This window comes from Lissotriton helveticus, chromosome 1_1, assembly GCF_964261635.1.
Source record: "Lissotriton helveticus chromosome 1_1, aLisHel1.1, whole genome shotgun sequence".
NCBI lineage: Eukaryota > Metazoa > Chordata > Amphibia > Caudata > Salamandridae > Lissotriton > Lissotriton helveticus.
In genome coordinates, this window is record NC_136057.1 from 124,687,482 (window position 1) to 124,714,206 (window position 26,725).

General features: G+C 47.3%; 1 protein-coding gene across 1 annotated transcript in view; it reads right to left on the reverse strand.

Moving 5' to 3' along the window:
• Window positions 1-420: 420 nt before the first annotated feature.
• LOC144768199 (uncharacterized) overlaps window positions 421-26,725 on the reverse strand; it is a 35,531-nt gene continuing 9,226 nt past the window's right edge. Inside the window, exon 3 of the mRNA XM_078651676.1 lies at window positions 421-2,887. Within this exon, the coding sequence (XP_078507802.1) occupies window positions 2,028-2,887 (860 nt within the window). The 3' untranslated portion in view covers window positions 421-2,027. The remainder of the gene's footprint in view (window positions 2,888-26,725) is intronic.

Below are 26,725 nucleotides of genomic sequence, written 5' to 3' on the forward strand. Positions count from 1 at the left end.
GTAATCGGACTATTTGAAGCCAACCAATACGCTCAGTGAAGTAAAAGGTCCAAGGGACAAAGGTGTTCCCAAAGCAATTACACTATTAAACTTCAACGGTTGTCTTCTGAAAGATCAACAGTGCAAATTGTACTTGTAACGCTTGCACTACTCTAATAAACAACAGTGATGGAGCAAACTACACACTGGAATGCCTCACATCTGAGGGGCTGGTGGTTGGAGGGCTGCAGAGGAGCATAATCTCCTCCCCACCCTCTTCCGGGACAGACTAATCACCAAAATAGAAAACAGACACTCTGAACGTACTGATGAGTTTGAAGTATCTCCAGTCTCATCACCAAATGAAACAGGCAGGCAGATTGGTTTATTAGCAAAGTTTTATTGCGTAAAATAAGACATTCTTGGCAAACAGCTCACGGCAGCAGTGTCCTTTGTCTAGTTGTTAATCTCACCCCTCACACTAGAAAAGGACACAACTGACCTCACAAAACACATCACAGCATGCAATGAAATACTCCTTACAGTATCTTCACCAGACAATCTGCTTTGTTTTGTAATATATGTAAACGTTAGTTTTTGGGTATTTAATTCTCACCAAAATAGCGACCAAACTCGAGCCGACTTCTACCACATGGTCTGGCTTTGCCCAGGCCTTTACCCCTTTTGGTCCGAGGTGGAATCTGAGCTCACACAGACCTTGGGTCGCCAGGTTCCACACGATCCCTTACGTCTTCTCCTGGGTGTATTGAAGGTTTGGACGGCTCTAGAGCGATCAAACATTCTCTGGGAACTGCGGTCGCTGTGGCTAAATTAGATATTGCAGCGGCCTGGGCCCAGCCCAACCCCCTACCCTGCAAAAGTGGCACCAGGGAGTGGAAATAGTGCGTGGCCCAGAAGGAACATGGTTGTCCCACGCGGTGCCAAATGGCTGAACCTACTGTTTTAAATTGCCAGCTTTGGCTGCCCCATGTAACGGGGTGCTGCTTTGCAGCTTGGGTGGCTTGCATAAATACTCCTACCCTAACAGTGGGGTTTATTACTGTCTGTTGGAGATGGAATTGGCTTTACTGTGTAAGATGTATGCTGTCTTTTTTTTTTCTTTTCAAAATGATAATAAAATTGAATATCAAAAAAAAAGAAAATTCTCACCAGAATAAACCATCTCAAAACATTGTGAAATGTGTCACAGTCTCGGCAGTTGAAACTGCAGAATGATATGGTTGGTGCCTCCTTTGTATGTTGTTAGAATCTGGAGAGCCATGAATCCTCTTTTGATCTCTCAGCCTGGATGGGTTGTACAGAATATTTACACAGCCGGTCTGAAGATACTGATAGCGAGTAGAAGTTCCTGCTTTAGTGATGAAAGGAGTTTATATTTTTTGCCCTCAAGTGGTTATTGATTCCTATTTCTTCTCCTAGTTTCTTTTTCCCATGTGCTCAGGTCTTTCAATAATTTCTTGTTGAATCCCAGAAGTTATGTCTATCAGGATAGTTTATGATCCACACTTGGTAACAGGTCCTCAACACTGCCACATTTCATGAGAGTCTGACAGGTTTAATTCGCGGTGAAGCAGCCTCTGTGAAGTTCGTTGCTTGGTGAAGTTAGTGACTTTGAAGAACCTACATTCTGTTTGGAGACGCTGCGAACGTTAGAGTTTGTCCTTTAACTCAAAGCTCTTCTGACGTTCAGAGGAAAGGGAGGATCTCAGCCCGGAAGGATCGTTAGATGTCATAGGAGGTCTAACTTCAGCTGTAGATTCTTAGATGATGTAAAAGATCACATTTTTTTTTAAATGAAGGTTTTTTGGCAGTGCTTTGAGGAGGCTTCCATCTTGTATGTGTTACTTGAGGTTGCTGAGCACCACCTTTCGTTTACAGCAGTTTCCATATCCTGTACGGCATCATGGCCGTCGTCTGTGTTCTTTGATGGCGTACAAGGCTTGCCTTAAGATTAAAGCTCTTGCTACACACAGTGCAGTGATAAAGCCTCTGGTCTGTGTATACGCTTTGATGCCTACAAGGGATCTCTACTTACACACAGTGCAGTTATAAGGCCTCTCTCCTGTGTGTATGCTTTGATGGCGTACAAGGGTCTCCTTCTGAGAAAACCTCTTGGAACACACAGTGCAGTGATAAGGCCTCTCTCCAGTGTGTGTTCTTCGATGCAGTACAAGGTGTGCCTTCTGAGAAAAGGGTTTGGAACACACAGTGCAGTGATAAGGCCTCTCTCCGGTGTGTGTTCTTCGATGCAGTACAAGGTGTGCCTTCCGAGAAAAGGGTTTGGAACACACAGTGCAGTGATAAGGCCTCTCTCCTGTGTGAGTTCTTTGATGCCGTACAAGGGTCGCCTTCCGAGAAAACCTCTTGGAACACACAGTGCAGTGATGAGGCCTTTCCCCGATGTGTGTTCTTTGATGCAGTACAAGGTTTGCCTTCTGAGAAAAGGGTTTGGAACACACAGTGCAGTGATAAGGCTTCTCTCCTGTGTGTACGCTTTGATGTTGTAGAAGATGTCCCTTCTTAGTAAAACTTTTCTCACAGATATTGCAGTGAAAGGGCCTCTCTCCTTTGTGAGTTTTTTCATGTGTTGCCTTATCAGTAAACCTCATTTCATGCTCAGTGTAGGGATACCGATCTGTGTGTGTTTGTTCATGCAGTAAAAGATGCGTCTTTCCAGTAAATGTCTTCTTACACTCAGCACAGGCATAAGCTCGTAGGCTGGTGTCTATTCTTTTCTGCCTTGCAAGTAGTGTTTTATTGTTAAAATTCTCCCTGCTCTGTATTCCTTGGTGTTTTCCTTCATTTATTTTATAAGCAAAATTCTTCCTTCCTCCAGAAGCTTTACGTTTTTCTTTCCCATTCATACTTTCTGTCTGCGACTGCTGTGCTGCAGAATGAAATGAACACTGAGAATTATACATGGGAAATTTTTCTTGAAAGAAATGCACGGTTATAATATGAGAAAGGTGAACAGTAATATCTAGGAAGGAAGGAAAATGTTACTACCTGTAAACAATCATTTGCTGCTTGTAGTTCTACCGTTCACATATGTTGACCTCTCATGGGTTGGGTTCTGACTACTAAAAATAATTATTTTAAGATTGAGTTTTGATCTGGAAAACGACTCGTAATCCCATACCAGAATGGCATAATGCATCAGCGGGCATACTCAAATTAAAATCCTTGTGTTGTTTTCTCCATCGGAGTACAACTGCTTATATGTGTAAAATAAAAAAAATAAACTGCTTAATCTGAGCAACCTATATACTTTCCAACCATACAGCACGTGGGTGATGCATGTGAGCCTGCAACATGACAAGCAGATAGTATTTGCAAGTGAGTAACATTTTCCATTTGCAGCAAGCTGTGGCACATCACAGGCTGTGCCATAAATTAAAAGAATCGGTAAGGTCCAGAACTCCGCAGCCAGGCTCATTCTAGGGACACCACGCCACAAACATATGACCCAACACCTACGAAGCATCCACTTGATCCCCGTTGAGAAGAGTATCACCTTCAAACTCCTCGCCCGCGCCTACAAATCCCTCAACAACATCGGACCCACATACCTCAACGACCGAATATGTTGATGTCACCAGAGAAAAATGTTATGAAAGGATGCACAGAACCACCTGTTTCTGCTTTACGAATATCTACTAGAGGTATGTTGGGTAGAAAAGCCATGGTTGCATCTTTATCACACGTGGACTCAGCCTGTGGTATTTCTATGTGGTGTCTCCGCTAGGCCTGGGCGGTAAATTCAGTTCCACTTGCGGAATTTGTGGAATTTGGGTAATTTCACATTCTGCGGAGAAAGTGGGATTGCCAAAACCTCCACGATCCGCGGCTTCGTAGAATTTTTTGCTTGTTCACGTTTTCAAAATGTGTGTTCACAAGATATTTCCCCCCCGGGCATGCAAACAGGAAAAAAGCATTGTGAACGAGCGGAAGAAGCAATTCCGCGTGTTTGCAGAATTCTGTGTGCTCACAGAAATTTTCTATGCTGAGCTTTGCGTAACACGACTATGCAAATTCCGCCAACCCCTAGGCTCCGCACGAGTAGAAAACCGAGTATGCCAAACTGTGCCAGTGCAAAAAACGGTCTTATTTTTCATACATTTTCAATTCTGATAATGTAGAGCATGAGTGCATGTTTAACACTGGATGCATATTTATCTTTGTCTTTGTAAACTTGCAGGAACTGTTCATCTACTAATGGGTCATGTAGTTTGCTGAGTGTTTGAGGAAGTGACTGCTACTAGGTAGACAACTATCTACATTAAGGCTTGCAGTGACGTAGTGGCTGAAAAGGTGGACTTGTTACTCTTGATAAAATCTTAACTGGATGCCAGGGGTGCTCTGGTGTGATAACCATTCTCAACTCTCCCATGAATATTTTCACAAGAGTTTTTCAAAAGTATTCAAGCATTAGTGTAGGCTAGGCCAGCTTTATGTATGCATGTATATGTAATTTCTATACTGCAAACCTAGCCTGAAGCTAGAGCCAATGATGAGCATACATTATTTTCAAAGAGGGGAGTCCTCAACGCTTTCCTAAATAGGAGCAATGTCGGGCGGTCCTGATTGATACAGGGATGTTGTTCCAGATCATGAGTTCATAGATGGAAAAGGCCTGCTAACTTGTTTTTTTTTGTTACAGTTCTAAGTCTACAGTTCGATGGAGTTCTCTAACCTCGCATTTGTTGCACTTGAAAATAAGAGCTGAACTTAAGGACAACAAGAATGACGAACAAGTGATAAGGATCCCCTGTGGCTACAAAATCACCCACAAATACAGCGTCGACCGACCAGGAGAAGGCAAAGCCATCATCCCCAAGAACACCCACCAACTGACCACTTACTCGAATGACTCAACGACTACCATGGAACACCTCCCCTTCCAGATCCAGAGCAACTCCAACACCACCCTCCATGGCTCCCAAATCTACAGGACCCCCGGCCCCCACCGTTCAATGATGCCATCGAAGACATCATCGCACCCCAGGCTCTAGCATCCACCGATTACATCCTACTCGGAGACCTCAACTTCCACTTGGACAATCCCAGTGACCAAAATACCGACACCCTACTGGAGAACCTCGCCAATATCGGACTCAAGTAGCTAGTCACCACATCGACCCATACAGCCAGACACACGCTAGACCTTCACCTACAGCCACACCACCGAACTCCTCTGGACCAACCCGCACTGTGTGCACTTAGCCATTCCCACCGTTCACCATCCCCCTCTCCCCCCCCAATGACCCATCTGTTGTAGCTGGAACAAGGCCACCGAAGAACTTCTCGTCAACTTTCTCAGCATGACCGCACCACTAGCAGACGCCAACACTGCAGCACACAACCGTCACCAATGGATCTCCAACTGAGCTGACACACCAGCACCCCTCAAGAAGACACCAGGCAGGCAAAACTTCAAGAAAGCCATCTGGTTAACTTCAGCCCTCCACAAGTCCAAACGTACCAGCAGACAACTCAAGAAGAGATAGAAAAACAACAAAATCCCAGAAACCCAAGCAACCTTCAAAACCGCTGTCAACGCACACCACCTTCTCCTTAAAACCACAAACAAAAACGGCCATCAAAGACAGAATCAAACGCACACAAAAGCACAGAAGTCTTTGCCATCGTTAAGGAGTTAGCTAGGCCCAACAGCGAGACCACAGACGTCTCACCCTCCCTAAGACCTCAGCAACATACTCAGCAAATTATTTCACCACAAGATAAGGCAGAACTACGACAGCTTTGACACCCAAGACCCTGCTACAATGCCTGCCACCACCGCACACAACAATGCCTTACCTCAACATATCGTGCTCAACTGGACTCCACTCATCACAGATGACACACTCAAGACCATAAAGAGCATCCACTCCAGAGCCCCACCGGATCCTTGCCCGTATCACATCTTCCATTGAGCAGCGGCAGCACCATAAACTGCTCCATCAAAACTGCCACCTTCCCTGCCGCCTGAAAACACGCCACGATCAACCCCTGCTGAAGAAGATGTCTGCCGACCCGACAGACCTTAAGTACCTCAGACCTATCTCCCTAGTCCCCCCCTTGCCAAGGTCATCGAAAAGGCCATCAATGCCCAACTCTCCATGTTCATTGAAGCGAACTATGTCCTGAACAAATCCCAATCCAGCTTCCAAAGCAATTATAGCACCGATCCCGGACTCCTCGGCGCCATGGACGACATCCCCTCCCTCCTCGACTGGGGCAAAACCGCCACGCTCATCCTACTGGACGACTCGGCCACCTTCGACAACATCTCCCACCGCACCTAATCACAAGATTTCAGGACGCTGGTATCCACGAAAAATGCAGAAAGAACAATTGATGGACAGAATGCAGAAAAATGTCATACATTCACCCCATTTCAGAGATCTGGGCCTAAATCCATCGTTTTTTTGCTCACCATGCGATTCCAGTTTGGACCCAGCCATATGCAAATCAGCCTTGACCCTGCGCCCAATGGGAACAGCCAAGTCCGAACTGCCAGGTCAGGTCCTCCCTGGACTGGAAACAAGCATCCTAGGACTGGTAACAAGCATCCTAGGACTGGTTTCGGTGTTTCACCCCTCATCAGCCAGGATAGCTTGACTCCAGTGGCATGGAGAGCCGGCACCCACGTCTGGGCATAACCATTCCACTCAGGGGGACAAATGCAAAAAGAACAATTGATGGACAGAATCCAGAATAATGTCATACATTCACCCCAGTTCAGAGATCTGGGCCTAAATCCATAGTTTTTTGCTCACCATGCCATTCCAGTTTGGACCAAGCCATATGCAAATTCGTCTTGACCCTGCGCCCAATTTGAACAGTCTGGTATCAAAGACAAGGCACTGGACTGGATCCACTCCTTCCCGACCGGCCGAGCACAGACTATCCTGCTCCTCTCAGAACCTACAAAGATCAGCCGTGGAATGCCCCAGGGCTCCTCCCTGAGCCCCACGCTCTTCAATGTCTACATGCCCCCCCACACCCCCTCGGCCATTGTCAGAAACCACAGACTCAACATCGTCTCCTAAGCCAACAACATCCACCTGATCCTCTCCCTCACCAATGAACCTACAGCCGCCTGATTCAACTTTCATAGCGGAACGAAGGTCGTTGCTACCTTGATGAAAGACAGCTGCCTCAAGCTCAACTCAGACAAGACCGAAGTACTCATCCTGTGACCCGCCCCCTCAGCCTGGGACGACTCCTGGTGGTCCGTCGCACTAGGAACCCCTCCCACTCCTACAGACTGTGTACACAACCACGGCATCATACTCGATTCCTCGCTCACAACGAACCAGCTTATCAACGCTGTATCCTCCTCATCCTGCTTCAAAAGACATTCAGATGGATCCCCACAGAACCTAGAAAGACGGTCACACATGCACTCCTCACCAACAGACTTGACTACGGCAACGCACTGTACGTAGGCGTCACTTAGAAACAGCTCACGAAACTACAGAACGTCCAAAACACCACAGCCAGACTGGTCCTAGACATCCCCTGCTGCAGCCACATATCAGCACCTCAGACAACGCCACTAGCTACCAATCATCAAGAGAATCCCCTTCAAGCTCCTCACACATGCCTACAAAGCTCTCCACGTCATAGGACCAGCATACCTGAACCACTGCCTCACATTACATGTACCCACCTTCTCCTACCTCAGGCAATCCCTGTCGCTGCTCCAATTCAGGAAGGACTTCAGGACCCGGCTTTTCAACGGAACCTCCACGCCCTGAGGATTAGAAGCCCCCCCCTCCGCTCAGTGCCTTCAGACCCTCAGGGGTGAAGAGCTGCACTATACAAACTCCTAATTAATTGAGCAATGCCTGCTTTTGGGAATAGAGCCCACCGGGTCTGTGAAATTGAATATATCAGAGGATCTGATCCAGTATGAATGCGGTGTACACGTGGACCAATATGTGATTGTAGGAAATCATATGCCCACAGGGGTTCTCGCTCTGGTATTACCGCAATGACTTGCATTGTATAATTATACCCTCACTTTCGAGTCCCAAGCGATATATTCATAGATAGGGTTCTACTCATCTGCAATGGAACAGAGCATCGAATAATACATTGTGATACTTGCCTGCCATAGTTCTCATTTCACCCCCTCCTCTCTAGTTTGTTAAGCTGCTAAGAACCAGGCTCTATTGCTTGGACTCATTATGATCCACCACAAAAGAATGACATCATCTGATGAACCCACATGCATTTACAAAGTAGTAACAAATTGCTGCATGCTATAGAAACGATAATTTAATTATACATTTGTGACAGGTCGAGTTTAAGTCCCATTTCTATGTTAACTAATGACAGAACCAAAGCTGATACCGAATACCATGAAAATGAATGTAAAGCTCTAAACACTGTATGAATGAACAAAGAGGATTATAATGAACCTGTTTTTAGTATGGTGCATTGGTGCACAAAAAATGCATCCTAAAAATGATTGTGATTGATTATAAGAAAAGGAGAAAGCAATGAGTATTGATTGTCTATTGCGGACCAAAAGATGCAGATCTATGGAGATTAGGGCAGTTCACTTGAGGTGGACAAAGGCTTGTTGTTAAGCCACAACGCAGCACTTAGACACTTGCTTAACAAAAACAAGCATTTGCAATGCAATAGGTCTCGCATTAGGAAAGTTTGAGCTATTGGTCTTGTAAATGACAATTTTTTTTATTTATGTGTTGGGTTTAAAAATAGCGAAATTAATAGCTTTGTCATTTACAATGCCAATAGTTATAATTTTTGCAAATGTGACACCTATAGCATTTGTAATGCAATATGTGTTGTATCTACGTGACTTACATGTAGTGATATTAGAAATAACAATGGCTTTTAATTTTTTTTATTAATTAATACTTAAATAAAAGTTATTGTAATTTATAATGGCAATAGCTTAAACTTTTGTAAATAACTTATGAAGATTATGTTCAGTGTATTTTATTGTGACGAAAATCCAAGAACAGAAGTGAAATATTAACATCTTTTTGTGACATTTGTAATAAAGCTTGAAACATTGAGAGAACATATTTGAACCAGTTATTGTTGAATGGTTGCACAGATTGATGCTGTGGTGGCGCTGATTGATGTTCTGGTGGCGACGAGTGATGCCGTGGCATTCAGTGATGCTGTGGTGGCGCATAGTGATGTTGTGGTGCCCCTGAGTGATGCTGTGGTGGTGCTGAGTGATGCTGTGGTGATGCGATAGAGTGAGGCGATGGATAGAGTGAGAGCAATAGATAGATAGAGTGGGGAGAGGGGAGATGAAGGGAAGAGAGGGGAGTGAGGAGAGATGGGAAAGAGGGAGGGGAGAGAGGGATTGGAGAGTGAGGAGAGGGGAGAGTGAGGAGAAGGGAGAGTGAGGAGAGGGGAGAGTGAAAAGAGGGGAGAGAGGGAGGGGAGAGTGGTTAGAGGGGAGAGTTGTGAGAGGGGAGAGTTGTGAGAGGGGAGAGTGAGGAGAGAGGGAGGTGAGAGAGCGAGTGGAGAGTGAGGAGAGGGAAGAGTGGTAAGAGAGGAGAGAGTGGTGAGAGCTGCTCATAATTTTCCTGAGGCACAGCCGGGAAATAGGTCTCCTATATTTCTATTTTTTAACTTGTTTTAATACTGCAAATTGCACGGCACTTACTTGTTGCCTCTACTTCAAGCCCCTACAGTGTTAGTCTGCTACAAAATGGGCTCCTGTTTTGTGTTTACATGACAGGATTTTAAACCTGTCTCCGCCTCTGACCTTGTGCCCTCGCAGCCGATTTGGGGCTGCCGCGGGACTGAGGCAGGGCCAAGACGTCATTGGGGGAAGATCTCTGAGGTGACGACGAGCTGGTTGGAAGCTCCGCCCCCTTCCTGCTCCATAAATGTCATGCATGATTCGTCCGCGCAGCGGGCGCGCCGAAGGCGCGCCAAAGGCAAGCCCGCCTGCGCCCATCCGCGCCAGGACGTCGCCACTCGCCATAACTGCTGGTCCTAAACACAATGCCCCCCTTCGCTATGGGAGAGATGCCTTGCTGTCATTAAACACTGATGCCCGAGATTGTAGTAAATGCACCTCACAGTTAGGGGAGACTGAACTGTCATGCTCTGTATGTAAGTTTCGTACCCTAGCCCCAAAGCTTGCTCAAGGGGGAACGAAAACTACCCATCTAGTGCACTTTAAAATATTCCAACTAAATGTGAGATCACGTGTGAAGCATCATATGGAAATTTATGATGTTATTCTCGAGGAGACTCCGGATATTTTATTCGTTTGCGAAACATGGCTTAAAGATGACATGACAGCGGTGTTTAACCTCACTCTCCCTAAGGGATACTCGATTAATGCTATTAACAGAGACTCCAGGGGTGGGGGTATTGCTATAATTCACAAGTCCCAGTATCTTTGTACTTTTATAAAGGAGAACATTAGGGACTGTGAAAGCGCCCGTTTTAAGGCAGCCATCAGTGCACATTTTGCCTTGTCTGGACTGTTTATTTATCGCCCCCCGGGGCCGGCTGCTAAGTTTATTGAGTCTCTATTAGACACTGTGGGTGACTTGGTTATGGGGTCTGCCAATTTCACCATCCTGGGTGATCTCAACCTTCATTTTGATGTGTTGCAGGATAACACTCCTACACGCACCCTGGTTGAGGATCTAGGTGCATTACAGCTAGAACAATTGGTACTCGGCGCTACTCATAGTGCGAGACATACCTTAGACCCGGTCTTTTCCAACATCTCTGACTTGAGTCTGGCGATGCCTAAGCCTATGGGCTGGACCGACCACTTTTTGATTGAGATCAGGTTACTTGTTGCTGATCCACTTAAGCGTGATAGCGAGGCTAGGGTTTTGAGACGCCCATGGCATAAGCTCAGACTGAGCGAGTTCCATGCATTTCTTGAGTCAAACCCATTAGAAGAAATAACTGACCCTGAATCAGCATATTCCATGTTCTGTGACTGGTTACTAAAGGGCTTAGACTCTCTGATTCCGGCCAAATGGACCAAAGGACGCATCCTAAATTCCAGCCCATGGTATAATGAATCCTTAAGATTACTGAGAAAGACGTGTAAAAAAGCAGAACGTGAGTGGAGAAGGGATTATGCAGAAGAAGGTAAAAGAATATACATGTCTAAAATCAAGATCTATCATAAAGTGGTCAACGCTGCCCGTGCAGCCTATTACGCTAACGAAATACAGCTGAGCTCTAATCCGACCAAATGTATATTCAAAATTTTTAAGGAGCTCAGGAGTAGCAAAGATACTTCATCTAGTGTTGTATCCTCACAATATTGTGAAGAGCTCGCTACCTACTTTGTGGCAAAGGTCCACAAAATCTACCAATCCTTTCCTCACGTGGTCCCCAATATCATCCCCTTAGTGGTGAGAGATGAGTCGTGCCCTATGCTATCTGATATCCCGGCTATTTCGGAGAAGGACCTGATTCGACTGAGTGGCAAAATAAAATCTGGTTCTCCGGTTGATCCTATGAGGCCACCTCAATTTATGGACTCCTTGTCACTGCTCCAGCGGTCGATCTGTCAAATTTTGAACCTTTCCTTCACAAGGGCTATTGTGCCAGCTGCTTGGAAGGAGGCCTGGGTGTCTCCTATTATTAAAAAGCCTACGCTAGACCCCTCAAAACCTGAGAATTTCAGACCAATCTCCCTCCTCCCTTGGGTGGCAAAGATAGCCGAAGCCCATGTTAATAACATCCTATCCCAATTCCTGAACTCTAACAACTTCCTGGACCCATCCCAGAATGGTTTTCGACCAGGCAATAGTACGGAAACCGCCCTGCTTGCTACCACTGAACATCTGCAGGCGGCTTTGCTTGCCGGTCAAAGTGCAGCGCTGATCCTGTTGGACCTCAGTGCTGCCTTTGATGCGGTATCACACGCCATCCTTCTCTATCGTCTGGAGGCAGCAGGAGTGACTGGGAGAGCGCTGGAGTGGTTTAGGTCTTTCTTAACTGACAGATCTTTTCGAGTTTCGGTCCTCCGTTTCTGTCACAATCCCACTCCATCGGACAGGGGGTTCCACAGGGCTCAGCATTAACCCCCTCTCTGTTCAATCTGTATGTACAGCCTTTGGCTGCTGTTGCTAAAAGATGGGATCTAACGATGGTGTCCTATGCGGACGATACCCAGCTGGTTATCACCTTAGCTGAGGGATCATCGGGAGCAGCCACCAGATTCAGAGAGGGGATGACAGCTGTGGCACAATGGATGACAGAGAATTGTCTACAGCTCAACGCGAGTAAGACCAAGGTTTTGGTGGTCGGAAAGAATGCCACTCTTTGGAACGAGGACTGGTGGCCAGCTTCCCTTGGCCCTATGCCATCGCCTAAATCGGCGGTAAAAAATCTTGGGGTCTGGATGGATTCCACTCTTAGCTTCCAGACCCATACTAAGAGAGTTGCGGCCACCTGTGTTGGCCTACTTAGGGGCCTTAAACCGCTTCTGAAATTCTTCGATCCGGCAGTACGGTAACTTATTGTGCAGTCCACAATACTATCTCGCCTGGACTACGCTAGCTCCTTGCTTCTAGGAGCAAACAAAGCAGAGATTCAGCGACTGCAACGAGTTCAGAACTCTGCTGCCAGAGCGCTAGTGGGTCTCCCTCGCCACTGCTCAGTTGCGGCTACGATTCAAGGACTTCATTGGCTTCGGGTCGACAGGCGAATTCAGTTTAAAACCCTTTGCCTGTCGTTCAAAATCGTGAAGTCCAATAGCCCTAAGCCACTCTGTGGTCTGCTGAGTCCATATGTGCCACATCGAACACTGCGCTCCTGCGGACAGCACTTGGCGAATGTGCCACGCTTTACTCGTGTTAGGGCTGGCGGATCCTCGTTTAGGTACTTAGCTGCTAAATTGTGGAATTCCTTGCCATTACACCTCCGGGTCATGGATGACCTGCTGGCCTTTCGGAAGGCTATTAAAACTTTTCTGTTCTCATCTGTATAGGACTTGACTGTCACACCCGTGCAGCTCTCTCTGGAAAAGGTTTGGGATTTAGGTCTGACAGCACCGGGACGCCCCTTTGCTGGGGCAGCTGTGCGCTCTAGAAATCATTTAACATAACATAACATAACAGAGAGGAGAGAGTGGTGTGAGAGGAGAGAGTCGGGAGAGTGAGGATAGTGAGGAGAGGGGAGATTGAAGTGAGAGGGAGGTGAGAGAGGGAGGGGAGAGTGGTGAGAGATGGGAGTGAGGAGAGAGGGGAGTGAGGAGAGATGGGAAAGAGAGGGAGGGGAGAGAGGGATTGGAGAGTGAGGAGAGGGGAGAGTGAGGAGAAGGGAGAGTGAGGAGAGGGGAGAGTGAAAAGAGGGGAGAGGGAAGAGTGAGGGGAGAGTGAGGATAGAGGGACTGGAGAGAGCGAGGGGAGAGGGAGTGAGGAGGGGAGAGTGAGGAGAGAGGGAACAGGGAAGAGGGGAGGGGAGAGAGGGGAGGGTAGAGAGGGAGGGTAGAGGAGAAAGAGGGGAGAGTGAGGAGAGAGGGGGGAGGTAGAGAGGAGAATACTGAGGAGAGAGAGGAGAGTGGTGAAAGGGGAGAGTGGTGAAAGGGGTGAGGGAGGAGAGTGATGAGAGAGGATAGAGTGACGAGAGAGGAGACAGAGGGGGAGTGAGGATAGTGAGGAGAGGGGAGAGTGGTTAGAGGGGAGAGTTGTGAGAGGGGAGAGAGGTGAGAGAGGGAGTGGAGAGTGAGGAGAGGGAAGAGTGGTAAGAGAGGAGAGAGTGGTGAGAGAGGAATGAGTGGTGTGAGAGGAGAGAGTGGGGAGAGTGAGGATAGTGAGGAGAGGGGAGATTGAAGTGAGAGGGAGGTGAGAGAGGGAGGGGAGAGTGGTGAGAGATGGAAGAGTGGTCAGAGGGGGGAGTGATGAGAAAGGATAGAGTGGTGAGAGAGGAGAGAGTGGGGGGAGTGAGGATAGTGAGGAGAGGGGGATAGTGAGAAGAGGGTAGAGTGAGGAGAGGGGAGAGCTAGAGAGGAGAAGAGAGGGGAGAGGGAGGGGAGTGAGGAGGAGAGAGGAGAGAGGGGAGAGAGGAGGGGAGAGAGGGGCGAGAGGAGGGGAGAGAGGGGAAAGTGGTGAGAGGGGATAGTGGTGAGAGTGGTGGGAGGGGACAGAGTGGTGAGAGGGGGGATGGAAGGGCTTCGCTGGGATGGACAGGCATGTCCTTCACTTTGCACAGAAAATACGTTCATAATCCGTTCCTAAAGTTGTCACAGTATCTGTTTTTTCTCTGCTGAAATGATTTAGCTGTCTCGTTTTTCGTCTCTTACAAATGGAAAATATCAATGACAGCATCTGTCAAAAGCTAAAAAAGAAAGTCGTTTTAGGCCCTACAATTTAAAAGTGATGTATAACATACCTTTCATGGGTAAGGGAGATGGCCGTAGCAGGGTCAGGCAAACGAGGCCACCTCTGTTATTACAGCTGTGCTTGTTGCCTGCCGTGGCCTTTGTCCACACAAATGTGCGTTTTCAGGACCATAACATGACATGTCAGAGGCCTGTGCGGGGTGGGCGCAACATCGGCACCTCAAATACGCAGTGCAAAACACGGCCCATTTCAAAACCCTTACATCGGGAAATTATAGAATTTAAGAACAAATCAGGATAGGGTACGCAATTTGAAATTTGTAGCCATGCCTAAGAGAAACGATAAACCCGGCGCATGACAGGATTCTACAACAGTGCGGAACACAGACAAACAAGCAGTCCGATTAACCGAGATCCCTGTAGGCATGACAAAACCAAACCGAGGAAACCGGTCACCATGAGAGTTTTTGCAAAACTAGCGATTCTTTATGCAAAACAGACACTCTTGTGTCAGAACTGCAGCAAGCAAGCAGTCTCCACGAGCTGACCTCTGTATTTCGGAACCTATTTCTCCAAGAATGCCTGTACCTCTATTACCGAGCCCTGCTCCATGACTCTCAATGAGTCGCTGTATTATTGTAGGTGATGTCCTAGCTTTCCAGGACACTTTTCAGTTCTATGAAGGACACAGACGAGGATTAGGCTCGTCTTTCTTTATTAGCACAGCAGCATTCACAAAGAAATTCACCTACAACACCAATAAAACCAAAGTGTGGCTCCACTTGGACCACTCTGCAGTAAAAAAAACAAGTGAGGCATTTAGTGTGGGACGCGGGTAGTTACTAAGGGTATTTGGCAATGGGTGGTGAGACAGCATGCTTTCCTCCCATTCGCTGGTACTGAGTGCTCACATAAGAGAGTTTTATAGAAACAACGATGGCACTCGTAAACTCTCTTAGTGAAAAAAGCGGCCGCAAAATGAAATTAAAAGCGGCCAGGAAATGCTCTCACCATTGTGGGGGCGGGGGGCGTATTCCTTTGTAGTGTGAAGCAGGGGGCGGGGGAGCGGATCCCTTTGAAGTCTGGAGCAGGGGGCTGATGCCAAGGCTCGAGCATATAGGGTGTAAAAAAAAAGTCTTCGGAGTGGCATTGCGCAGAGGGGGTGGGGGAGAGCATTCCTTTGAGATCTGAAGCTCTCGGCATTGCTGTGGCGGGTCTGATGCGATGATGCGAGGCGGCTCGGGGAGCAAATGGCAAGCTCGTGCATGGGCACATGCACTCTGCGTAATCCGCCTGCCAAAGCCCCTTGGTCAGCTTTCCTGATCCACCTCTATATGTCGAGCTACAATGCTTGCGCATTGGCAGGTCTCGACCTAATTAGGAATCCAGGAGTACTGGCTTGGACCTCTTCTGTGGGGAGTTGAGTAAATACGAGTTACGAGTCTGCACACACACAGCGCAGTGGCAGTAGTTATAGTTAGGTCAGAGTTTCCATAGGAAGAGTGTTTTCGTATCACTAATAACTTAAGTCCCGTTTGACTTAAGGTTAAAAATAACATTATAGTTAGGTGTTGAAATGCTACATAAACTAATGTTAAATAACCAAAACACTAATATTTTACCAACTATAACCCAAACTAGAACTTGAGCCCCCGACATGCATTGCTTATGACCTCATATAGTACATCACAACTGACAATATTAATGCACCATACAGACATTCTGACACTGTCTTATTGAGTGTGTTGACTTTAAGTAATTCAACATGCTTGACAATTTTCTATTATCAACTTAAAGACTTCGGATTGATCCAGATTTTAAGTCCAGAGGTTGACAAGTATACGTTTGCTTCTGTAGAGCTCCATGGGCTCAATGCTAAGAAGATTAGTCAAATACACTGCACACATCCTGGAGATCGGCATCACAGCTGCAACCTTAGAGTCATGCCTACAGCACTAGAATGAGATTAACCACCTCTAAGTCGGACACCCCTACATGTTATATTATTCAATAATCTGTAATGCCTGAAAATCTTTAGTTAAGTTCTACAAATAAATATGCACAGCTTATAAAATGTCTCTGGACCACTGTATCACAACTACTTAACTTGGGCCAGAAATCCAGAGTGTTAATGAATTGTCAACAGCTACTTTGGCCTTTTTCACAGATTTTCTTTTGAATGGGCTTAAAGCCACAGCCTACTTTCAAATATACCTCTGTCACCCACGTGAGGTGCACTCAGCTGTTACCTATTTCAACATGGAGTAATTCTTCCATCGGAACTTTAGCGATTTGAAAAGCATGCACAATATAGTTTTTAAAATGCACATATACACTTGTCTCTTGGGCTTACACTATTTTCATGCTATTGATTTCCACATGTACATTGAGTAACGTTATGCTGCATATGACTATGATGTCATCAGTGATGTCATTAGTAATGCTGTTTGAGAGGTCAAAAGTGATCTCATCAATGATGTAATTTAACATATCATGATTGATGTAATATGTGGGGGCATAAGCAGAGTATGATGGGGGCACATGTAATGGTTAGATCAGTAAATTATACCTGGTGAACTTCAGGTTTGTTTTTTGTTCCTTTTTACCTTATTTCAACACCCAAGTAAGAGTGAGAGAAAGAGAGAGATAGGTTTGGGGTGATTCGTCAAGCAGGGGCCAAGAAAAAGGGGAGTGGGCGTTCCCAAAACACGATTTCCCCATGCAAATTCCCACAGGATTTTCGACAGGACTACAGCCCAATCCGCTGAACGGAATTACACCACGTTTGGCAGAAATCTAGATCTTGGCCAGAAAGTGCTCTTTGTTTTTCGGTGTAAATCTGTTGAGTAGTTTTGGAGTTCTTTAAGGAAAAAGATTTATGTATATATTGAGAGCGGATCCACGCGCCAACAGCAATGCTGTGATGGTCTGGCTGGAACCGTAGCAAAAAGTTGCAGCCGCCATTTTGTGAATTGGGACATGGGTTTCGGGGTTGAGCAATAAAGTGTAAATAGGATACGAGGGATCAGGATAGGTGTATCCTGACCCCATGGGACTTATGTAGGAGTCTGTGGCGGACCCCTCTTGGGAAGGAAATTGCCCAAAAACATTGTATTTTTGCCGCAGGAGGATCCACCAGTGTGAATCGGTGGAGATCCGCGGACCCAGAGCCCAATAAAACAAGCATTGGCACAGACAATAGGCCTTGCTGTTTGGACCAATAGGCTTTACTAATGCTGGGCAGCATAGACTAAAAAAAGCTACTTAAAAACATTGATATTCACATTTTATTTTCTCTTCGCTCAACAGGAAAAGCTTTGACACAGCTGTTTTGGGTATTAAAAATAATTCTTTTTCAGGCAAGCAAATCTGATTTTGCACCCCCTGCTTTTATTGCATTTTCACTAAATTGCTACTTTCCTAATTGTTTTCAAAATAAAGTGCTAAATCCACAGACCAAGAATTATAAATAGGCCCTGATTTTGACAAGAGGATATTCTTCTTGTTTGCTGGAACTAACCCCAGCGTGTTTCCATTTGTGCGACGTGAAGTTGTTGCAGGGGAGTGCTGTTTAACTGCAAGGAAATATTGCTGTGGTTTGTTTTTGGTTCTGGCAGGCTGCTCCACGGTCATAAATGAAAGATAAAGAGAGAGGCAGAGACTGGGGCATTGAAAGAGGCAGACACCATCAGTGGAAGAGAGAGAGCGGAAAAGCAGAAAAGAGGCAGACACAGGCGCAGTGAAAAAGAGAGAGATTCTGGGGCACAGCGAGAGGCAGAAACAAGGTATGGAAAGATAGAGATGAAAAGTTCCTGGAAATGATAGAGGCAGACAGTAGAATAGACCAAGACAGAGAAAGAAAGATGCCATGGAAAACAAAGTCGAGTCTGAGAGGTTTGCACTGCTTCGCAGTCTGTAATGGCAGACCTGCTAACATCGGATTAGTTGGGTCACTCAGGGTGGCACAAACAGAGCTTCAGGCCCTAATAATCCCTTTAATGGCCCTGCCCTGGGTACCACAGGTACCCCATTCCAGTGACATACAAGCGAGTTAAAGTCCTTGCCAACTGGGGTTACCAATTCACATGTAAGTTTTTGGGAGAGAGCACAGGCTTAGGGGTCTGGTTAGCAGGTCAAAGCCATCAGCATTGGGAAAAAAGTGTGGGGTTGCAGGGGTGACCTTACAAAAAGGGCACTGTCCTACATCATCCTTTAACCATAATAGATCTGATCGATAACCTCGCCAACCTCGGACTGAAGCAACTTGTCACAATGCCCACCCACTCCACCGGCCACACGCTCGACCGCATCTTCTCCTCAAGCCCGTACGTCTCCATCAGCCACACCACCGAACTCCTCTGGACCGACCACCGCTGCATCCACTTCGCCTTCCTGAAACCCACCACACACCACCGCACCCAACAGATCCCCCGCCGCTGCTAGAGCAAAATCACCGAAGACCAACTACACGCAAACCTTGCTCTCAGCCCACCCACCGAACCCTCGAACACAGACGACGCTGCCCACAGCCTCAGATGCTCGATCGAGGAATGCGCCAACACCCTAGCCCCGCTGAAGAACCCCCCCCACAGAGACACCAGCAAGAGGGCCAGCTGGTTCACCCCAGAACTCCTAGCCTCCAAGCAAGCCGGCCGGAAACTAGAGAAGAAATGGCACAGTGAACAAACTCCAGACAGCCACGCAGCACACAAGGACGCCGTCCGCAACCACCACCACCTCATCAGGGCGGCCAAGAGGACCTCCTTCAAAGACCGCCTCAACAACAATGCACACAATAGCAAGGAGCTCTTCAACATCGTGAAGGAACTCTCAAACCCCAGCACCAACACCTACGACATCCCATCGTCGCAAGCCCTGTGCGACTCCCTCGCCACCTTCTTCCACCGCAAGATAGTAGACATCCACAACAGTTTCAACACCTAGACAGCCCCAACAGACAGCAACACAACAGACCCTCCGTACACCATTTTCCACGACCCCCTGCTGGCCTGGGCCAGCGTGAGCATTGATGACACCATCAAGACCATGCGCTCAATCTACTCCGGCTCTCCGTCAGACCCATTCCCGCACCACGTCTTCAACAGAGCAAGCAGCTCCATCACACCCCACCTGCACAACGTCATCAATCTCCCCCTCGAGACCACGACCTTCCCAGAGATCTGGAAACACGCCGAGATCAACGCCCTACTCAAAAAACCTAAGGCAGAGCCAAGAGACCTCAAGAACTTCCGGCCCATCTCTCTGCTTCCCTTCCCGGCCAAGGTCATCAAGAAAACCATCAACAGACAGCTAACCCGATTCCTTGAAGAAAACAGAATCCTGGACCCTTCCCAGTCAGGTATCCGCAGCAACCACAGCACTGAGACTGCCCGCATCACCGCCACCGATGACATCAGGACCCTGCTGGACAGTGGCGAGACCGCAGCACTCATCCTCCTAGACCTCTCTGCCACCTTCGACACCGTCTGACACCGCACACAACGCGCACGCCTCCACGCCGCAGGGATCCTAGACAAGGCTCAGGATTGGACCACCTCCTTCCTCTCCAGCAGAACCCAGAGCGTCCGCCTCCCCCCATTCCATTCCAAAGCGTCCGAGATCATCTGTGGCATACCCCAGGGATCCTCCCTCAGCCCGACGCTGTTCAACATTTACATGGCCCCGCTCGCACACGTAGCCCGACAGCACGACCACAACATAATATCCTATGCCGATGACACTCAGCTGATCCTCTCCCTCACCAAGGACCCCATCACCGCCAAAGCCAACCTCCACAAAGGAATGAAGGCCATCGCCGACTGGATGAAGGCCAGCCGTCTGAAGCTGAACTCAGACAAGACGGAGGTCCTCATCCTCAGCTCCAACCCTTCAGCCTGGGACGACTCCTGGTGGCCAACGGCACTGGGGGCAGCCCCGACACCCACCGACCATGCACGCAACCTGCACTGGCTCCCCGTCAACAAAAGGATATCCTTCAAGCTCCTCACCCACGCACACAAGGCACTCCACAAGACTGGCCAAGCCTACCTCAACAGACGGCTCTCCTTCTACATCCCCCACCGCCAGCTTACCTCCAACGACCTCTCACTCGCCACCGTCCCGCGCATCTGAAGAACAACCACCGGTGGGAGATCCTTCTCCCACCTCGCCGCCAAGACATGGAACACCCTCCCACTGAGCCTACGACAGACCCAAGACCTGCTGACCTTCAGGAGGATACTAAAGACCTGGCTGTTCGATTAGTAGCGCCCCCCCCCCAGCACCTTGAGACCCTCGCGGGTATGTAGTGCGCTTTAAAAATGATTGATTGATTGATAATAGATGAAATGACAACACTTGTTAGAGCAAACAGCTTCTCAAAATTGGGTATGAAGACAGATGATGACATTTGTAGTTCCTGATGGAATAAATCAGTATTACACAATGCCATTTGGTCTGGCCCCTCCAGCAGCCATGTTCCAAAGAAGGATGGCAGAGGAGGTGAATGGTCTCTCTGATGTTTTGGTTTTCCAAAACAATGCTTTGATTTTCGGCAAAGATTTAGATAAGCATATGCGTACACTTAGAATATCTTGAGAGCCTTCCTGAAAAGAGGTTTGAGATTTAAAAAAAAAAAAGATAAATGTATGATTGGATGAATAATTTGGGCATGTGGTTTCAGCTAAAGAGATTTCACTATGGCCTGGCCTGTTGACAGTCACTAAAATACCTGTTCCAAAACACTGTGACCAACAACTTGAGTTTAATGAAATTGTGGGGGGGATGGGCGGAAATAGAAGCTAGGAGGCTTTAGGATTTTATCAATTGTTCTGGTTTATTTGTAGTTTGTAGAGAAAATCATAAGTTCTTCTTGAGCTGCTGTCCAGCGGGTGATCAGAGAGTCTCTTCTGGTGTGTGTTCCTGTATCCTGGTGATTCCTGATATCCCCTTTGACTGTCCGTCCCCCAGATGGCTTGAAAGTAAAAGAACAACAAGCATTTACAATGCAATGGTCTCGGCAATATTATACGTAGAGCTATTGGCATTGCTCATAATTTTTGTATTTTTTTTTTTATCCCTAAATAAATGGCATTGTTTTTTCTATGTGAGACCTTTGAACTTTGGGCCCATGATGTGGTGTTTGGGAGGCCAGGCTGGAGTGCTTTACCCATGGCTAACCCACCTTCTTGGTTGGTTGTCAGCAGCCCACACTCTGCTACCTGTCCCCATATGAAGCTGATTTCAAGGAGGAGGTCACAACCTGAGGATATGGCTTAACTGCTAGACCTGTTGACTTGGACGCTGGGGAAGCGGTTCGAGTCTCGGCGGCGACGTTCATCATACTCTGATTCTGAGCAAATCGCTTAATCCTCCCCGTACTAAACTTCCAATTAATGAGTCCCTCGGTAATGCAACTGATGCTCGTGTAAAGCGCCCTAATGCCTTCGGGCCAAGTTTGCGCTTTAGAAAACTTCCCCAAAATAAAGAAGCTATTTTGTAGCAGTCCGATTCTAAGAAGGAAATCTACGCACGCACCGGAAGTCAGGCAATGTCGCTTGTGATGGGGGCGGGGCCGCGTCCGGACCGGAAGAGGAGGCAGGCGAGTAAATGCGTATCGCGGCCCGGGGCTCCTGTAAGCGGTGGAGAGCCCCGGGGCCGCCAGCAGGAGGTTACGCGAGTGTTACGGGGCTCCCTTGACCAAGAGGGAGCCCCGTGAAAGGAGCTGGCAAGAGCTGCAGCGGCGGAGTCCCCGAGATTGGCCCGGTAAGTTAAAAAGGACTGGGGGGGTCTTGGTGACCTTGTATGTGTGTCTGTGTGCGACGGAGGGGGGGGAGCACTCGTGTGTGTGTGCGTGCGCGTGTGTATGTGTGGGGGGGGGCTGTATGTGCGTGCGTGCATGGGCACTTGTGTTTGTGTCTGAGAGAATGCGCGACAGCAGCTGCCCACAGCGAGTGTGTTCGCGTGCGCGTGCGTGTTTCAAATCGCCTTCAAGGCGATGCTCGCGGCCAGGATTGTCTCCTGGAAAGGAGACACGGCAACAATAGGTTCTCGGCGAGAACGCGCTTCCGCGCGCTTAGCCGAGACCTAAAAAAAGGACGAGACTCAGGTTCTCGGAAAATTACTAGGTCAGGAGATGAGAAAGTGCCCGTCACAACACCACGTTGTGCATGAAGTGGGGGTTAACGCCTATTTAATACGGCCCTGGGCTTAATGGCCCCCCCGTGTAGGTAATTCAAGCCGAGTCACTCAGTAGTTATAGGAAGAGAATCACCAGAGACGAGTAATAGCCCAAGACATCGGTAAACAGTGAAAGAAAAATAAAGGCAGACACCAAGGAAATATCCTCATGAAAGAAAAGACAATATGTGGCTTACTTTGGTGCAGTACAACCACCCCTAGACTTCCTCCCTGTACCTCAATATGCTCTCCCCTTCTAGCTTGGTGCAGTACAACCACCCCTTGACTTCCTCTCTTTACCTCAATATGCTCTCCCCTTCGAGCTTGGTGCAGTACAACCACCCTTTGACTTCCTCCCTGTACCTCAATATGCTCTCCCCTTTTAGCTTGGTGCAGTACAACCACCCCTTGACTTCCTCCCTGTACCTCAATATGCCCTCTCATTCTAGCTTGGTGCAGTACAACCACCCCTTGACTTCCTCCCTGTACCTCAATATGCCCTCCCCTTCTAGCTTGGTGCCCTCACTTCGCCCGGTTCGCTCACTGTCCTACGTTTTCGCACCGCCTGGGGTTGGTGGGGATCCACCAATCCTCGCTCCACTCCTCTACTTCTTCCGGGTTATCATTGCCGTCGTCGTCCCGTTTTCTCAACGTCTCTTCCCTCCGGCATCCTGCTGCTACAACTCGATGCACACTCCGGCCTCCTCCTCATCGGGTCTCTCCGCGTCTTCAGTCTCTGCCTTTTCTTTTCTTGTCGGCCTTCCTGATTGGTCCTTCTCTGTAAAGCCACCTCCTTCTCCATAAAGCCACCTCCTAATTGGGTCTCTCCGCGTCTTCCATCTCCGCCTTTTCTTTTCTTGTCGGCCTTCCTGATTGGTCCTTCTCCGTAAAGCCACCTCCTCATTGGGTCTCTCCGCGTCTTCCGTCTCCACCATTTTCTTTTCTTGTCGGCCTTCCTGATTGGTCCTTCTCCGTAAAGCCACCTCCTTCTTCCTGCAAAGTGAGGTCTGGTGCAACAGGATAACCCTTGCCGCCCCCTGGTTTTCGGTGGCATCTCCGGTTTCCATGACGGGTAACGGGGGTTCGGGGCCCTACTCTCGGGGTCCTCCTCACAGGAATGTATGAATTTGATTCAAAATGTACTGAAAATGTTGCGGTGATTGCTGAACCACTTCACAACCTTTTCAATAAGAAGGTTTGATTTATCTGGGGTAGGGGACAGGAGGTTGCATTTGCAGAGATTAGGGGAAAACTGCTCAATGCAGCACTTCTGAGTCCATATCTACCAGGCAATGAGTGCTCTATCACTGATGATACTGGTAGCATTGGCAATGACGTTGTAGTGACTCAAGGCAAAGGAAATGAGGAATGTGCAATGGCATCACACACACTGCGACCACATGAACGTAAACACTCGACCATTGAGCGTGGGATGTCGGACTGCGCGTGGGCAACTGAAAAGTTTAAGTCATCCTTGTGTGGGAACAAGTTCAGAATATGAACTGATAATCAACCTCTTTTGAATGGTAATAATGTGAACACCAGCAGGCTACTGCCAGCTTGGTGAGGTTACGTTCAAAACTTTTGAAACATAATTTTGAGGTCGAACAAACTGCAGGAGGAACAAAAATACTTATTGCTTGCCCCGACTGCCCTGAGGGCAGGAAGATGTGGAACATAAGAACAAAAAGAATGACTGTGAGTTTGTGGAATGTATTGCAGCAAGTATTTGTTGGCCGGGTAAAGACTGTGTGTGGGGGAAAAAGCATAGAAAGACATTGGATGAAGATTCTATTTTACTGAAAGTGATTCATTTCATGAGGAAAGAATGGCCAAATGAAAAACGATTTGTTGTGTGAACTACAGACCGATGGCCAAGTTCATTCTGTCAGAGGGGAGCCATGAAGGACATGTAGGTGTGATATCTAGCAACAAACGACTGACGCCAAACACGACATTGCGCAGAAATGGGGTGCGGCGGAGCTCCCCACACTGGCGCAATGGCTCAGAAACATGGACACGCTCATGATAACGGAGAGGGCAGTGTACAAGATGAGAGACAATCCGCGCAAATGGAATGGAGTTTGGCTGCAGTGGAACTCCTACAGAGGGGACATATGCGAACCGTTGCCTGAGGATGATAGCGAGAGTTCCGACGATGAGGTTGACAATGTCTAATTGTTGGGGAGTGTGGCATGGCATGTAGGAGGGCATTACAGAGTAGGCGACATAGTGAATACAGCTGTGGGGGGTTAGACACACGGGGAGGTAGTGTTGAGTGCAGCCCACAGAGGCGACGCCTAACGGCGATAACCTGATACAGAGATCCACGAGTACTATTGTGTCGATTATTGTTGAGTCCTATGTTTAGTTTACTGTTTTGTTGTTTCTATAAAATATAAAATGCAAGCGACTATACTGTCCGTAGAATAATGGTTTCTGGAGTCCGAAATGCCTAATGTTTTGTAAAAAACTCACAGCCAGAGTGAACCGGCGCAACTGATTATTTATCACACATACAATGCTCTCTCAGCCGGCCTTTGGGTTATAGGCGCCTGAATGTAATGTAATTGAATATTATCAATAAAGTCTTGCTTTTCAAAAAAAAAAAAAAAAACGACTGACAATGCAATACTGGTAGTCTGCCATGGACAGGGATGTGGAAAAACTCATTAGAGAGAGTTACCAGTTGTTTGCAAAATGATAAAAGGATGATATACAGAGTTCTGCTTATGACAGAAGTGGGTTTTCCTGTGGGGAATGAATGTAATGATTTTTTAGGTCTGTTTCAGAGGCTTCCTGTGCATCAGAAATTTGACATTGTGCTTGTGGAGTACATGTCAAATTGGTTGAAAGTATGATTTGTACATGGAAGTGAGGGTTTTCTGTGTGAATTGGTTTCGGATAATGGTGTACAATTTGTCTTGAGGGAGATGAAGCAGTATTTGGATGGAACTTGATTCATGATAAATGTGTTAGTGTCATCACCCACAGAGTAATGGCCAAGCAGAGAGGATGAACAGATTGGTCAATCAGGGTTTTTTCATGGCCAGTATCAAAGTGGAAGATGCTTCAAGGGCTATGCTTTCAGCTTATCGCAACACACTGCATAGGACCATTTTGTGCCGAGAGGCGGAAATTTGCATGATTTGGTCCTAGTAATGTGCACTGAAATGTCTAAAGAGGGGCTGAGACACAATAGCTATATAAAGAAGGAAGAAAGATTAATTGGGCTTCAAAAGATACATATGATGTTGTAAAGCTATTGTTCGCACAGACATGATCACAGAGCCAATAATCTTATGCAATCATAGTACTCTGGAATTACTGAGGGAATCAGATGCCAAATCTCCACAGTAATTCCACATATCTCAGAGCAATCACCATTTACTTCACCCACCCTCCAGAAGAGTTTCTTTAAATGCTGATATTGCCGACTTAGAGGGAGGAAAAAGTGAGGGTAATGTAATAGGAGACATTATGGAGACACAGCTTAGGCCTTATAATGGGGCCCATATTAGATAAAATAAACATAAGATAATATATCACCCAATCCTGTATACTGTAATACAACTAACCCAGCTTGATATTCAGACCACCTTGTACTGTGCACCTAACCCTACAGACAACACTTAAACTTGAAACTCCCTTGACCTTGTACGTTGTTCTACACGATGTAGTATGATATAATACAGCCCGCCCTCTCTGACCTGCAGGCCCCCCAGTTCTATGTACATGTAGCTACACACTTCAGAAAAAAGACCACTTCTTATTAAATGCTCTGGGGTGCTGCGGACCTTACCCCACCCATCCCACCACTACAGACCTGACTTACAGATCACTTGTCTTCTTCACACTGCTTTCCTCTCCTCCTAAGCGGCAGACCCTGACTGCCCCAGAAATCCTCTTATATTCTGTGCACTCAAACATCACATAGATCCAGCTCGATCTCTAAAGTGCTTTAGTTTGCACTAGCAACAAAAAAGGGCAATGTTACTCTCGGTGAATAACACCTCACTTACATCTCACACTTAGGGGATGGTGAGTATCGCGGAGCTTGGAGTGAAATCAGAGATTCTGCCACATAATTCCTCAGAGGTCCTGAGCCTGGAATGGGGCGTCTCATGCACGGACCAGATTTCAGGTCATTTTTCATGTGCAGAGTTCCATTTCTTAGCCTATCACATAACGGGAAGGAGAAACTCCTTTGCAAAAATA